The sequence below is a fragment of the Rutidosis leptorrhynchoides genome, chromosome 3 (assembly GCF_046630445.1).
Source record: "Rutidosis leptorrhynchoides isolate AG116_Rl617_1_P2 chromosome 3, CSIRO_AGI_Rlap_v1, whole genome shotgun sequence".
In the NCBI taxonomy this organism is placed as follows: Eukaryota; Viridiplantae; Streptophyta; class Magnoliopsida; order Asterales; family Asteraceae; genus Rutidosis; species Rutidosis leptorrhynchoides.
Window position 1 is genome coordinate 434,220,910 of NC_092335.1, and position 15,851 is coordinate 434,236,760.

General features: G+C 33.8%; 1 protein-coding gene across 1 annotated transcript; it reads right to left on the reverse strand.

Moving 5' to 3' along the window:
• Nucleotides 1-10,710: 10,710 nt before the first annotated feature.
• Nucleotides 10,711-12,970, reverse strand: LOC139897890 (U-box domain-containing protein 17-like). The gene is made up of 2 exons (XM_071880603.1): nucleotides 12,626-12,970; nucleotides 10,711-12,471 (listed from the first exon to the last, which is right to left on the reverse strand). The coding sequence occupies exons 1-2, from the start codon at nucleotides 12,889-12,891 to the stop codon at nucleotides 11,697-11,699; spliced, it is 1,041 nt and encodes a 346-aa protein (XP_071736704.1). The 5' UTR covers nucleotides 12,892-12,970; the 3' UTR covers nucleotides 10,711-11,696.
• Between the last annotated feature and the right edge of the window lie 2,881 nt (nucleotides 12,971-15,851).

The following is a 15,851-nucleotide window of genomic DNA, read 5'->3' on the forward strand; positions in this document are numbered from 1 at the left end:
CACTCGAGTAAAATCTATGAATATAATGATTCATAATAACCTTACTACTCAAATAAAGGAGGCGCAACAAGGAGTTTTAAAAGAAGGAAATTTAAAGGATGAAATACCCAAAGGATCGGAGCAGCATCTTAATATTCGGGAAGACGGAACCCGGTATAGGGCTGAAAGGATTTGGGTACCAAAATTTGGAGATATGAGAGAAATGGTACTTAGAGAAGCTCATAAAACCAGATACTCAATACATCCTGGAACTGGGAAGATGTACAAGGATCTCAAGAAACATTTTTGGTGGTCGGGTATGAAAGCCGATGTTGCTAAATACGTAGGAGAATGTTTGATGTGCTCTAAGGTCAAAGCTGAGCATCAGAAACCATCAGGTCTACTTCAACAACCCGAAATCCCAGAATAGAAATGGGAAAACATTACCATGGATTTCATCACTAAATTGCCAAGGACTGCAAGTGGTTTTGATACTATTTGGGTAATAGTTGATCGTCTCACCAAATCAGCACACTTCCTGCCAATAAGAGAAGGTGACAAGATGGAGAAGTTAGCACGACTGTATTTGAATGAAGTCGTCTCCAGACATGGAATACCAATCTCTATTATCTCTGATAGGGATGGCAGATTTATTTCAAGATTCTGGCAGACATTACAGCAAGCATTAGGAACTCGTCTAGACATGAGTACTGCCTATCATCCACAAACTGATGGGCAGAGCGAAAGGACGATACAAACGCTTGAAGACATGCTACGAGCATGTGTTATTGATTTCGGAAACAGTTGGGATCGACATCTACCGTTAGCAGAATTTTCCTACAACAACAGCTACCATTCAAGCATTGAGATGGCGCCGTTTGAAGCACTTTATGGTAAAAAGTGCAGGTCTCTAATTTGTTGGAGTGAAGTGGGGGATAGACAGATTACGGGTCCGGAGATTATACAAGAAACTACCGAGAAGATCATCCAAATTCAACAACGGTTGAAAACCGCCCAAAGTCGACAAAAGAGCTACGCTGACATTAAAAGAAAAAATATAGAATTTGAAATTGGAGAGATGGTCATGCTTAAATTTGCACCTTGGAAAGGCGTTGTTCGATTTGGTAAATGAGGGAAATTAAATCCAAGGTATATTGGACCATTCAAGATTATTGATCGTGTCGGACCAGTAGCTTACCGACTTGAGTTACCTCAACTACTCGCGGCTGTACATAACACTTTCCACGTCTCGAATTTGAAGAAATGTTTTGCTAAAGAAGATCTCACTATTCCGTTAGATGAAATCCAAATCAACGAAAAACTCCAATTCATCGAAGAACCCGTCGAAATAATGGATCGTGAGGTTAAAAGACTTAAGAAAAACAAGATACCAATTGTTAAGGTTCGATGGAATGCTCGTAGAGGACCCAAGTTCACCTGGGAGAGTGAAGATCAGATGAAGAAGAAATACCCGCATCTATTTCCAGAAGATTCGTCAACACCTTCAACAGCTTAAAATTTCGGGACGAAATTTATTTAACGGGTAGGTACTGTAGTGACCCGAACTTTTCCATGTTTATATATATTAATTGAGATTGATATTTATATGATTAAATGTTTCCAACATGTTAAGCAATCAAACTTGGTAAGACTTGATTAATTGAAATATGTTTCATATAGACAATTGACCACCCAAGTTGACCGGCGATTCACGAACGTTAAAACTTGTAAAAACGACATGACGATATATATATATGGATATACATATGGTTAACATGAGATTATGATAAGTAAGTATCTCCATAAGTATATTAACACTGAGTTATATACATATAAACAAGACTAATAACTTAAGGATTTCGAAACGAGACATATATGTAACGATTATCGTTGTAACGACATTTAAATGTATATATATCATATTAAGATATATTAATATATCATAATATCATGATAATATAATAATTTAACATCTCATTAGATATAATAAACAATGGGTTAACAACATTAATTGAGATCGTTAACTTAAAGGTTTCAAAACAACACTTACATGTAACGACTAACGATGACTTAACGACTCAGTTAAAATGTATATACATGTAGTGTATTTAGATGTATTAAAATACTTTTGGAAGACTTCAAGACATATATCAAAACACTCATACTTAACGAAAATGGTTACAGTTACTTTCCCATTCTTTTCTTTCATCAAGAATTCTAGTCGTATTCTTACCCGTATTATACACAGCTTCAAAACGTACTTACTATGGGTATATACCAATAGGAACTAGCATGGGATTCCACTCTTGATTATGTCATGTATGACTAATTAATTTTAACTTCTACCATGAGCTAGTCAACTAACTAGAACTCCTTTTAACCCCACTCACCACTCACCAATTACCACTCATCATTCACTCCATTTCACTTTCAATTCTCTTTCTAATTCTCTCTCAACACACACACACTATTATGAACGTATTTTTCCAGTAGTTAATCATCATCTTCATCAAAAATCACTTCAAGAATCAAGCTATAATCATCATAGGAAGAACACTTCAAGAACACTTCAAAAATCCCTTCAAGTTTACTAATTTACTTCCAAGCTTTCTAATCCATTCCAAGTAATCATCTAAGATCAAGAAACCTTTGTTATATACAGTAAGTTATCTTTCTTATTCAAGGTAATATTCATATTCAAACTTTGATTTAATTTCTATAACTATAAACTATCTTAATTCGAGTAAAAATCTTACTCGAACTTGTTTTTGTGTCATGATCCTACTTCAAGAACTTTCAAGTCATCCAAGATCCTTTGAAGCTAAATCATTTCTTGTCACTTCCAGTAGGTTTACCTACTAAACTTGAGGTAGTAATGATGTTCATAACATCATTCGATTCATATATATAAAACTATCTTATTCGAAGGTTTAAACTCGTAATCACTAGAACATAGTTTAGTTAATTCTAAACTTGTTCGCAAACAAAAGTTAATCCTTCTAACTTGACTTTTAAAATTAACTAAACACATGTTCTATATCTATATGATATGCTAACTTAATGATTTAAAACCTGGAAACACGAAAAACACCGTAAAACCGGATTTACGCCGTCGTAGTAACACCGCGAGCTGTTTTGGGTTAGTTAATTAAAAACTATGATAAACTTTGATTTAAAAGTTGTTATTCTGAGAAAATGATTTTTATTATGAACATGAAACTATATCCAAAAATTATGGTTAAACTCAAAGTGGAAGTATGTTTTCTAAAATGGTCATCTAGACGTCGTTCTTTCGACTGAAATGACTACCTTTACAAAAACGACTTGTAACTTATTTTTCCGACTATAAACCTATACTTTTTCTGTTTAGATTCATAAAATAGAGTTCAATATGAAACCATAGCAATTTGATTCACTCAAAACGGATTTAAAATGAAGAAGTTATGGGTAAAACAAGATTGGATAATTTTTCTCATTTTAGCTACGTAAAAATTGGTAACAAATCTATTCCAATCATAACTTAATCAACTTGTATTGTATATTATGTAATCTTGAGATACCATAGACACGTATACAATGTTTCGACCTATCATGTCGACACATCTATATATATTTCGGAATAACCATAGACACTCTATATGTGAATGTTGGAGTTAGCTATACAGGGTTGAGGTTGATTCCAAAATATATATAGTTTGAGTTGTGATCAATGCTGAGATACGTATACACTGGGTCGTGGATTGATTCAAGATAATATTTATTGATTTATTTCTGTACATCTAACTGTGGACAACTAGTTGTAGGTTACTAACGAGGACAGCTGACTTAATAAACTTAAAACATCAAAATCTATTAAAAGTGTTGTAAATATATTTTGAACATACTTTAATATATATGTATATATTGTTATAAGTTCGTGAATCAACAGTGGCCAAGTCTTACTTCTCGACGAAGTAAAAATCTGTGAAAGTGAGTTATAGTCCCACTTTTAAAATCTAATATTTTGGGATGAGAATACATGCAGGTTTTATAAATGATTTACAAAATAGACACAATTACGTGAAACTACATTCTATGGTTGAATTATCGAAATCGAATATGCCCCTTTTTATTAAGTCTGGTAATCTAAGAATTAGGGAACAGACACCCTAATTGACGCGAATCCTAAAGATAGATCTATTGGGCCTAACAAACCCCATCCAAAGTACCGGATGCTTTAGTACTTCGAAATTTATATCATATCCGAAGGGTGTCCCGGAATGATGGGGATATTCTTATATATGCATCTTGTTAATGTCGGTTACCAGGTGTTCACCATATGAATGATTTTTATCTCTATGTATGGGATGTGTATTGAAATATGAAATCTTGTGGTCTATTGTTACGATTTGATATATATAGGTTAAACCTATAACTCACCAACATTTTTGTTGACGTTTAAAGCATGTTTATTCTCAGGTGAATATTAAGAGCTTCCGCTGTTGCATACTAAAATAAGGACAAGATTTGGAGTCCATGTTTGTATGATATTGTGTAAAAACTGCATTCAAGAAACTGATTTCGATGTAACATATTTGTATTGTAAACCATTATGTAATGGTCGTGTGTAAACAGGATATTTTAGATTATCATTATTTGATAATCTACGTAAAGCTTTTTAAACCTTTATTTATGAAATAAAGGTTATGGTTTGTTTTAAAAATGAATGCAGTCTTTGAAAAACGTCTCATGTAGAGGTCAAAACCTCGCAACGAAATCAATTAATATGGAACGTTTTTAATCAATAAGAACGGGACATTTCACTTGGTATCCGTCTCAATCTGGTTGGGATGATTTGGTCAACAGTATGAACAACATGAGGGTGAGTCAGCAAGGAATGGAGCAACGCCAGATTGCTCAAGTACATAACCAGGGATGAAACAGTTATGGTATTGATTGGAATAACCATAACACCGAGTTATATTATTCCAACCCCGATCAGTACTATGGAACAACACGTCTGACACCCCAATACTACACTGATCCTGAAAACCCACTTCCGCCTTACCCAATTTATAATACTAACGATGTGATGCAGGATGCCAGGAACCGATTTGAGCAGGAATACCCGCAAGGACGCCGAAGCAGAGATGGCTCAGAAAACTACTTTTGGCCTTACGATAACTGAAGGCCTGCGAGCCAATGATCATTTTGTTACATTTTCAAACAATCTAGTTATTTGTTATGGTGTGTATTAAAACAATATTGGTTTGTATTTTTTTTTTAAACTGATTGTGTGGTTTGATAATGGATGTGATTGTAAAAACACCGTTATTTTTATTATTATTTGTGTGGTTTGTTAATTTTTGCAGCGTGGTTGAACTTCAAAGACTGGCATTAAGTTCAGCAACATTTGATATTATGATGTATGTATGTTGATAATCGAGGAATGGACGATGCTCTTATGCTGGCAGTAAGTTCAGCGGCATTCGTCTACATGTTCCACGATTTACAGGTTAAAAAATTGAAAATTTCTACAATCACCCTATCACTTTGCTCTCTAAATTTAATCATTTTTCTGATTTCATGCAATGAGGGCCTTGCATGATCTTAAGTGTGGGGTGGGAGATAGAAATTTATCGGGAATTCGTTTTACAAAAACTAAGGCGTTTATGATCAAAATTTTAAAATTTTCAGGTAGCCTTAGAAACGAAAATTGTCCAAAAAACTATTTTACATACATTGTGTTTTAAAACTAGAAAAGAAATGGTGAGTTATGTTTTAAATTATTAATAGTCTTTGAAGTTGTACTATCATTCAATTATTTGAATGAAAATCCTATTAGTTTCGTAAAGCTAACTTGTAGGTTACTTGTACCACAACGAGTGTAAACCGTGAGAGAGCGGTGATTGCATAGCGTGGTCGAAAACCGGACCTCGCGCCAGATCGAAAACTAAAACAGGACGATCCTCATTGTTTCTCCTAACAAGGACAATGTTGCGTCCGACCACTTTATTATTACCCATATGATGTATCCATTCCATCCTCAAGGAAGTAAAGTCTTCCGAACGACACACTTGCTGATTTATTTCAGAAGTTGTAGTCCAGACCAGTTGTAGGGTGACGAAAAATCTTGAAAAGTCATTGCTAAAATCGACTGGAAATCTACCAGGCCTCAACGTCAAACAGGGAAACTGGTAGTCAAAGCTTATCTCAATGAGGGAGATTTGCTGGCCAAATGGGAAGCGCACCATGATACACAAAATGTCAGTGAATTGATCAGATTCCCAGTGGATAACCTCCGGAAAGGTAAGATATCAGCTTTTAAGCCTGATGAACCTCAATCTTTATGGTTGACTTAACGGATTAGATGATTACCTCATAATTCTCGATGATATCTGGACGTAATGTGTATCCTCCTAAACGCATTATTTTCTTACCAACATCTAACGATGTTAGGTACTGTGGGAGGGATTGGCTTGACCAATAGCGGGAAACCCGCACTCATTTTCCAAAAATTCAGAAAATCCGACAAAAAAATCAGAAAACGTGCCTAGTGTAAAAACTAGCATTAAATTTTCAAAAACATAAAACGTTTTACATAAGGTCCTGATTTCCGTAGGATCAAATTTTTCAGATACTTGGCTCTAAAACTCCCAAAAATGTGTGCGTGTGTTCTCATTGTGTATATAGCGTGAGTGTGATTACAATAAATGTGTGTGTTATACTTAAAGCGTGTGTTTCATATAGCGTGAGTTTGCGTTTCAAATAAACGTGTGTGTTTCATGTGTTTTGCGTTACTTGTGTGATGTGTATACACTATATTGTGTAAGTGTATTTGATAGTTTTCTACTTTGTAAGAATGAATTGCTTGAGGACAAGCAAGGTTTAAGTGTGGGGTGTTTTGATATTGCTCAATTACATCATATATATATCTCGCAATATCATGTGAAATATTCTCGAATCAAGGATAGTTAAGGCGGTTTCTACAAGTAATACACAAAGGTATGAAAAGTGTAACGGAAAGTGGTTTATAAAGAGTTTTGGTGAATTGTGACCATTCTATAAGTTGTGATTTCATCATAGTTGATCCCGATACAAGTTATGGTCAAATTAGCGCTCTAAAACGATAAAACAAGGCTTCAGGTATGTTGGACGCCGTCCAAAATGATTGGGACGCCGTCCAAATGAAGGGAGATTTGGAAAAAACGAGACACAACTGGACGCCGTCCAGAAATCTGGACGCCGTCCAACCCTTCACAACTGGACGCCGTCCAGAAATCTGGACGCCGTCCAGGCCTTTACAACTGGACGCCGTCCAGAAATCCGGACGCCGTCCAGAAGTAGGTTTCAGCCTACTTTTTGCTTTTGACCAACTTCCACCACTTTAAAAGTGTATTATTGAGAGAGATACGAACAGTTACGAAACAGAGGAGTTCCAAGACGATTTTAGGAGCAAAATTGGAGAATTCCAAGCTCTTGGAAGAGGCTTAACATTCAAGAATCAAGATTCAACACCTTCTCTATTCAAGATTCATTCTCTATTAGGTTGATTTCTTGTTCTTCACAATGAATTCTACTTATCAATTGATTGTTATTTTGTTTGTTAATATGATTGTTGGCTAAACTCTATAACATTTGTCTAGATTAATAACTGAGGTATTGGATGTAATCTTATCGATTGAATGTATTATGTGTGATAGTTTAAAACTTGAATTAAAGAACCATGCTTATTGATGTTAAATCATTTGTATCTAGTTAATTGATATGTTGTTGATAAAGAGAACTCTTGTTGATGTATCATATTGATTTACAATCAACTTGTCTTAGATTTATTGTTTACTAAACCGGACCAAGGGGGTAAATTAGATCAAAATGATTAGACGATATAGGAATGAATTGTGTAGAGCGAACGCAAAAGACAATTGTTATTCGAGTCTTTGATCTAGCTAATCAACTAGTCACAAACGAAAAAGTCTAGGTGATAGGGAACCCTCCACTTAGTAATTCTAGTTTGAGTACTTGCTAAAGAGAACTCTTGGCAAGTCGATTTGGGTGATTAGCGTATATATCATAGTTATTTGGTTACAAACACGAGAACTATAGAGAAAAGGGAACCCTTGATCTTGTAATCGAGTTTGCGTGTTTACTAAAGAGAACTCTTGGTAAATCTATTAGGTAACTTACACACATAGTCATTCAATCGGGTCTTAACAATATAACTTACATCCAATACCGAGGGTAAAATATCTAGATGAACATTTCGTATCTTTGATCTTAATCAAACTATCTTATTTGCTTTCTTTGCACTTGTTTTCATTATATAAACTTAAAAAACCAAAAATATTGTTTTTACTTTTAATCTTCTCTGATTTGGCTAAATCGTTAAATAGCCACAAAAACATAATATCTTGTACCTTTAAGTTTCATTTACTTAGTTAATCACAATATAGTTTCTAATTTTAGTTTGACTAATCCAACTGTCCTTAGAACGATACACGGAACTAAACCATTATTTATACTACTACACGATCGGGTACACTGCTCGTTAGTGTGTAACAATCTTTAATCGGTATTTTTCCATACTATTTCATATAACAATTCATATACCACGTTTTGCACATCAATGATGATGTTCAATGAACAGATAAGATTTTTTGGATTTTGTGAGTTTTGTAGTGAGAGAAGAAGAAATAGGTGCATGTAAGACTTAAAGGGGTAAAGGGAATTAAAAAGATGAAATTACCCTCATGTGCAAGTCATGTGAGGCTCAAAAACGTTACATATTGACAGATGTGAGGCTGTTTGGACCCCCCCCTCCCCCACCACAAAGTGAAACTAATGCAAACCACAGTGACCCCCCAAAGTGAAAAAATTCTTTTGGACTCCACTTGTTATTTCAAACATACCACGGGGACCCCTTATGTAATTTTGACATGTTTGAAATCATGGCACACAAGACTCCATGCAACACCTTGAACAAATAATCAGTAAGCGGAAGCACTTTACGGACCTGAAAATAAACATATTAAAAAGTCGACAAGAATGTTGATGAATTACAGGTTTAAGTATTGCGAACAATAAATTAAGTAGACCACAAGATTTCATGTTCAAGTTACCCATGTATTAAAATAAACTTAACATAATAAGTTACCTCTCTATTAAAATACACCGATACGTGTGTACCACTCGAAATACTATACGTCTGTTAAATGTTGGCGCGACCAAACCGGACTGAGTTTGTCAAACTGTATAGATCTATGTATGTGTATTCACGCTCATCAGTTCAAAAGCCAGTAGTTAAGTTACCATGCTAAGGGATTTCTGGTTCAAACTCAGTGTAGAATAAAGTAAGTACTTGTGTTTATTACGTGAAAATCAAAATGCGCGTATTCTCATCCCAAAACATTTAAAAGATTAAAAAGAGGGACTACAACTCACCTTGAGTGCACAACAAAGTATAGCACGGCAAACAGTCTCAACACAACAGTGATAGTTAGAACGATCATCGTAGATAAAGTACAAAACATATAGATACAAGTTGGTCAAACAATGCCTAATAACTTGAGTCGGGTCATAGTACAATCTTATTCCTATTGCTCGAATCCGACACGAAAAGTCAACAAAAGTCAACGAAAGTCAACACTAGTATAAAGGTCAATAATAAAAGTCAAACTTCCTATTAGTAGTCAAGTATCAAGGCTTTGACCTTAAAATACATGCTTTCAAAAATTCAGTTTTCTTCCGGGAAACACAACATTACCGTTCTCAAACAATCAGTCATATCTCCCAAAATATTAATCAAGATGTTCTTAAAGTATCCTGACCAGTAGATTACTCAAATTTTTTTGAACGGCAATATCGACATCAAATGCTCTCATTTGTCACCCACACACGCGTTAGAAAGAAACTCAATTCGCAATGATGTTGGCAATACCATCGAAGGTTGGGACCCCCAGAGACCTTAGACCTTCCCAAATCGCATTGATATTGGCAATACCATCAAATGTTGGAAACTTCCTACTTGAAACGAGAATCGAACATGGTTTGGCAGTACCCCAAGTAGATTATTCAATTAGCTTTTCAAATGTCCGGCTACGCTATGTAAACATTTTTGCAACAAAAGTTATAACCAAAATTCTCAAAACATTTTCAGAATGCACAGTCGGAGCAAAATATTCATAAATAAATCACAAAAATTCAAAAGTTTTCGATTTCACTTGAGAATTTAGTTAACACATAAAACTACCATCTATCTGTAATGGAATGAAAGCAATTGCTTTAGCCCATTGATACAGTGTATTCTTACAAGTTAAAATTCTTAGATTGGCACCAATTCATCAACCCTTTCATGTACAGAGCATAACTTGCTCTTAACAATTCAAAACATGTTTACACCAATAGGAAAATCTCCCTTTTATGTGTCCATTTTCACCGGTCCAAAGATGAGGTTCTACTTCCATACCAATTTTCCAGAATGACACATTTTGTAAGCAAATGTCGGATTTTGACACGCAGAAAAATACAAACTTTGTTTTAATCATAAGTCAATCACCGTTTATCGAAATTACGCGTTATCTATATGAAAAATTGAGTACTTTTCGAGGGCAAACAATATACGAACTTATTATAATTAGATACCATCAAAAACTTATTCAAATCAACGTACAAATTCGTTTCTGACAAAAGTATACAAACAATCAACAAATCAAAACATAAACATACATACAATCATAAAAAGGACATGATTACTCTAGTAATTATTATTAAAACAGTAAAAATAGAAATCTAGGGTTTTAGAATTATACCTAAAACTAAAAATTGAATGGCTAGATGTGTACAGAAGAACGAGTAGATCGCGATGGTGTAATCAATTTAATGATCAAGTAAATATTTTGGGTGTTAGGGTTGATGAATGTGTCGGTGGTGATGAGATGAAGTCAGCGATGGGAGTCTACTGGGAGAGGCCGAGGATTTTTGATGATGCAGTGTTTTGAATAAGGAATTGAAACCTAAACCAACACTAGTTAAGTTTCAAAGTTGCATATAACTAAGAATAGAGATTCTTACTATTAACGATCATAATAATAATATTTATAATTATTATTTAACATAATAATGTCATCTTAAATGCGTAAGACACAAAAAGTGAGTTAACAGTTGTTAAAGAATTAACTAGGTATAAGTTAACGGAAAAGGGATAGTCGTTACAGAAACGATTTTTTTTATCCGTAAATGACTCTCATTTTACTTTAGGGTAGAGGCTAGACTCACAATATCTCACCTCTCCATACTCCAAGTCGGTGGAATTGGATATTATTGTTGTTGTAGTATTGTTTTATAGTAACTTATTTTCCTACCATAACAACATAATCAATAACTGTATTCGCTATTCGTGAGTAAATCAAATGGGTCTCATGGAATGGAGGATCAAGTTTGGCCCCCAATGTATAGTGAATATATACCTGTGACCCAACCATGATCAGTTGGCGAGTACACTTTTTACCCCTACTCATGCCCGCATATACGACTTCACAGATTTACCCAACCATCATGAATCGAATACTAACTACTCACGAATTTTTTTTCGCCCATCAGATCCCTGGCCCGTAGTTGGGTGACCTTACATACTTGTTTTACTGCTTGACATTATACACCGATTCGTAACTTAAAGTGTATACTATTAACACAGTTAGTCAAGTGCCAGTTAAATACACTTTACAATCGTTAGTTAAAATTCACCCAATTTTCTGGAAGTGCAAGATAGAGCCTTCCTGCAACAATATTTTGGCTGTTTGAACTGATTTCTCTGACCCATCAATACATGCTGCAATCTCATAAACCAATTTCTCCAAAACAGTAGGGCTCAATCGCTTTTCGGGAGTAGACTCCCTAAGTAACCCCAGAAGCAACCTAGCCTTGTTTCGCGCTTTAATGGTCCCATCAACAGTTAACCGTAACAGACCAGGAATCGCACCCTCGTTAAGAATAAGTTCCCTATATTTACTTCTGGAACTCACACACATTTCAAGCAATGCACCAACCGCGTGTTCTGTGCTAACTTGAGATCCATCTTCAATCGTCTCTACTAACGTTAGTATCCCATCTTCACAATTCGTTATAGCCAGTATCCCTTCTTGAGATTTTGAGATCATTTCAATTAAACCGGTAATCTTTTCAGCAAATTTGGAGTACTTTTTGGATTCTTTAAGAAGGTTAAAAAGCGGAAAGGTAACCCTAGTGTCAAGAACTATAATCGGTTCTTCTTTGGATGCAGCGAGGTTATAAAGTGCGGTTACTGCATCAACGCTTCCTTGAACAGAACCATAGCTAACCGATCGAATTAAAAGGCGGATTGCGCCTGAATCAGATATTGCAGGTTTGTTATTAGGTGCAGCTGATAACGACAAAATCGCTGCAACGGCTAATTCTTGTAAGTTGTTTGTGTTTTCGAATTCGAGAAGGTTAACTAAAGGAGGAATGGCACCATATGTCACTATTTGTTCCTTATTTCTGTAAAATTAAACAGTAATAATTAACTTGTTAGATGAGTACATTTTAGGCCTAATTAAATGACGTCAGCAATATCACATTAAAATTAATATTTCAAATTAACAATTTCTGAAACCCTAATCAGCATATCTTATAATTGAAATCAAACACTAACCGTTGGTTTCTAGAAGCGAGATTGAGTAACGCAAGAAGCGAAACTTCAGGAGCATCATTATGTTGAAAGCTGAGCATAAGAACAAGCGGTTGAATTACACCGGCGCCGGCGAACTTGGCGCGAATCTTACCGGAGGATTTACGATTACGAATCATGTTCCTGATCTCTCTGGCAGCTTGAATTTTGGTAATTACATCTCCATTGATTAGTTTATCAGCGATTTCATCAATTAGGGTTTCTTGACTCACTAATTCTTCTATATCCATCAATTTTACCCGAATTGTTGTTCAAATAATTCAACGCTGTTAGGACAATGAAATTGCGAGTATAATGATAATACATGGTGTTATTATATGTGTTCTTTGTGAAAAGTAGTCTTGAATGACAATTTTAAATGTTTTTATTTTTTTACTTTTCATCAGTGGTGGATTCAAAAAGTTGATTAATTGAAAACACGTGTTATAAGATTTGACTACTTTAGAATTCGGAAATTAGGTTGAAAAGTTGAGATACTCATTATCAAAAGACAAAATTACATATTTGACGTTTATTTTTTATTTTATATATATATATATATATATATATATATATATATATATATATATATATATATATATATATATCACTTATCTGTTCTTTCGACGCGGTTGATTACCGAGGTTTCACTTATTACACGTTTGGTCTCTCACTAATGACCGTTAAAAACGCTCCGTTATCTGTTGACATAAGCTTGGCAAATGAAGGTATTTTCATCGTTTTTCTTTTCTTTTGATTTCCCTTTATCTTCATTTTTCTTAAATTTTTATTAATTTTTATTAATATTCATCTTTTCTAATTCTTTAATAGAAATTTAAACTGAAAAATAGAATACCCACCGTCAATTCTAGAAATCTTTTCATCTTCACCGGGCAAAAATCACACTCTTTCAAATTTTAATATAAAGCATTCCATATCATGTCAAGCACACGTCGGCCAAGACATAAAACTCATGATTCTATGGTCATGATAAATATAAAAATATTAATCAATAAATTAGTTAATGTAATCAATATTATTAATATAAAATTTAAACCTCAAACTCAACAACAAAATTGAAATTCATCAAGATAGTTTTGCTATTGTTCATCTCCGTCACCGGAATACCGGCATCTTCTCAGGCGATTACTCGGTGGTGTCTCCATGTCCGACTGAATGGTTTTGCTATTCTCCTTTGTTGTTGCTATTGTATACTAAATCAGGCCAGATATAGTATTTCTGACAATCAATCACCATTCAATTTACATATTTACTATTTCCGGACATGAATCATCATTCGACAGCGATAGTCAACGATAACATTATCGGCGGTTGACGACGGCAGCATCATCGGCGTTGACGACAACAACAACGGCAGTTAATCCCTGAATTTATTTTCCTCGCCGTATAACCATCTGATACTATCTCCGAAGACAATTAACTCACACCCCACACACCACCACAGTTGGAGGTTTTCACTTTGTTTGAATAAGGAGGTGTTTAGTTTTGATTTTGATGCAATCAGGTTGTATCAAACTGTGTTATTGTACGTATTTGATGAGTTGTAAATTTTTCTTTGACTATGATAGAGAATTTAATCGAATTATATGGATGAGTTTGGAGGATCTAGTGGATTAGATGTTTGGAATTTTTATTTGATTTTGATTAGGTATTAATTCATTGTTATTTTTTATTTTTATATTTACCGTGGAAGTTATCAAATTAAGGGAATGATGAAGATGGAGATGATATCTGTACTTGAACCCGATTACAGAGGGGCCGAATCTAAAAATTTAATAAATTTTTCATTGTCAGCATGGGCAAACACTAAAAAAAAATCTTATTTTTTGGTAAAATTTTTTTTTTAATGTAAAATTTTTTTTCCGTTAAATTCAGGGGGGACGGGCGCCCCCTTTGTAATACCTTATGTTCCGCCCCTGGATGATATCAGAGTGAAGGATAACGGAAAAGACGAAAATATCCTATGTGCCAAGGACATGTCAACATATAACGGAGTTTTTCTAACAATCGTTAGTTAGAACGATTATTAAGTGGAACTTCGGTGACAAATCGTGTTAGAAAAAAGTTATGTGGCAAATGTGAAATATGGGATAAACATTAAGGACCAACAATGTAATTGTTTCTTACCAAAAATACCTATGTTTCTATACCTTTATAAGATATATATATATATATATATATATATATATATATATATATATATATATATATATATATACACTAGGTTTTTAAGCCCGTGCGTTGCACGGGTATGTAAAAAACCGTGCAAAAAAATGTAATTTGAAGTTCATATTGATATGTAAATAGCGATACTAAAAAAATAGATTAAGTATAAGAATTAATTAAGAGTCTGTGGTGTTAACAAATTTTAAAAATTCTTCTGAGTTTAAGAGACCGTGATGTTGAATAATTTTAAAAACGGTGTTAGTAACTTAAGGTTTACAAATTTTTTTATTTCTCACAATTAATATCTTTTTCATTATACTTTTGAGTTTAAAAGCCCGTTGTGTTAGTTTTAGAGTCCGTATGTTGAACGGTGGTAAAATATTTTAGAATTATTATATACAATTTTTTTTTAACAAAGACACCTCTGGTGGGACGTAGGTATTATAATACTTTTCGTATATCTTTATTCATCCATTTATGTTCATGTATTTTTGGTCCGTCATGTCTTTTAAAATTACTCAACTAAATTATTCGAGTTATATGTTCATGTAATTGCAGTTCATATTAGTATGTAAATAGCGATACTAAAAAATATGAAAAATATAATAATTATTAAATAGCCCGTGGTGTTGACAAATTTTAATAATTCATTTGAGTTTAAGAACCTGTAGTGTTGATAAATTTTAAATATTCATTTGAGTTTAGGAACCCGTGATGATACATTTTAAAAGTAGTGTTAGCAACGCACGAGCTCAAAAACCTATTATATATAATATAAATATATGTACTCCGTAATGTACTCATCTACTACTCCGTATTATTAAATTAAATAAAATATATATGTAGAAGATATGTTTTTGATTAAATATAATTATAATTAATAAATTATATCGTATAAAGAAACTACGTATGTGAAGAATGAACTGATATTGTTAATTATGTGTATTGCCAAATTGATTCGGTAAGTATATCAATCAATTATAAGGATAATTTGTTTTATATTAAAATATATAATATAATATAG

Excerpts from the sequence above, each read along its gene's own strand:
- LOC139897890 (XM_071880603.1), bottom strand. The coding sequence starts at position 12,891 with ATGGATATAGAAGAATTAGTGAGTCAAGAAACCCTAATTGATGAAATC. Across the intron at positions 12,472-12,625 it reads CTCGCTTCTAGAAACCAACG|AAATAAGGAACAAATAGTGA; the intron begins GTTAGTGTTTGA and ends TTAATTTTACAG.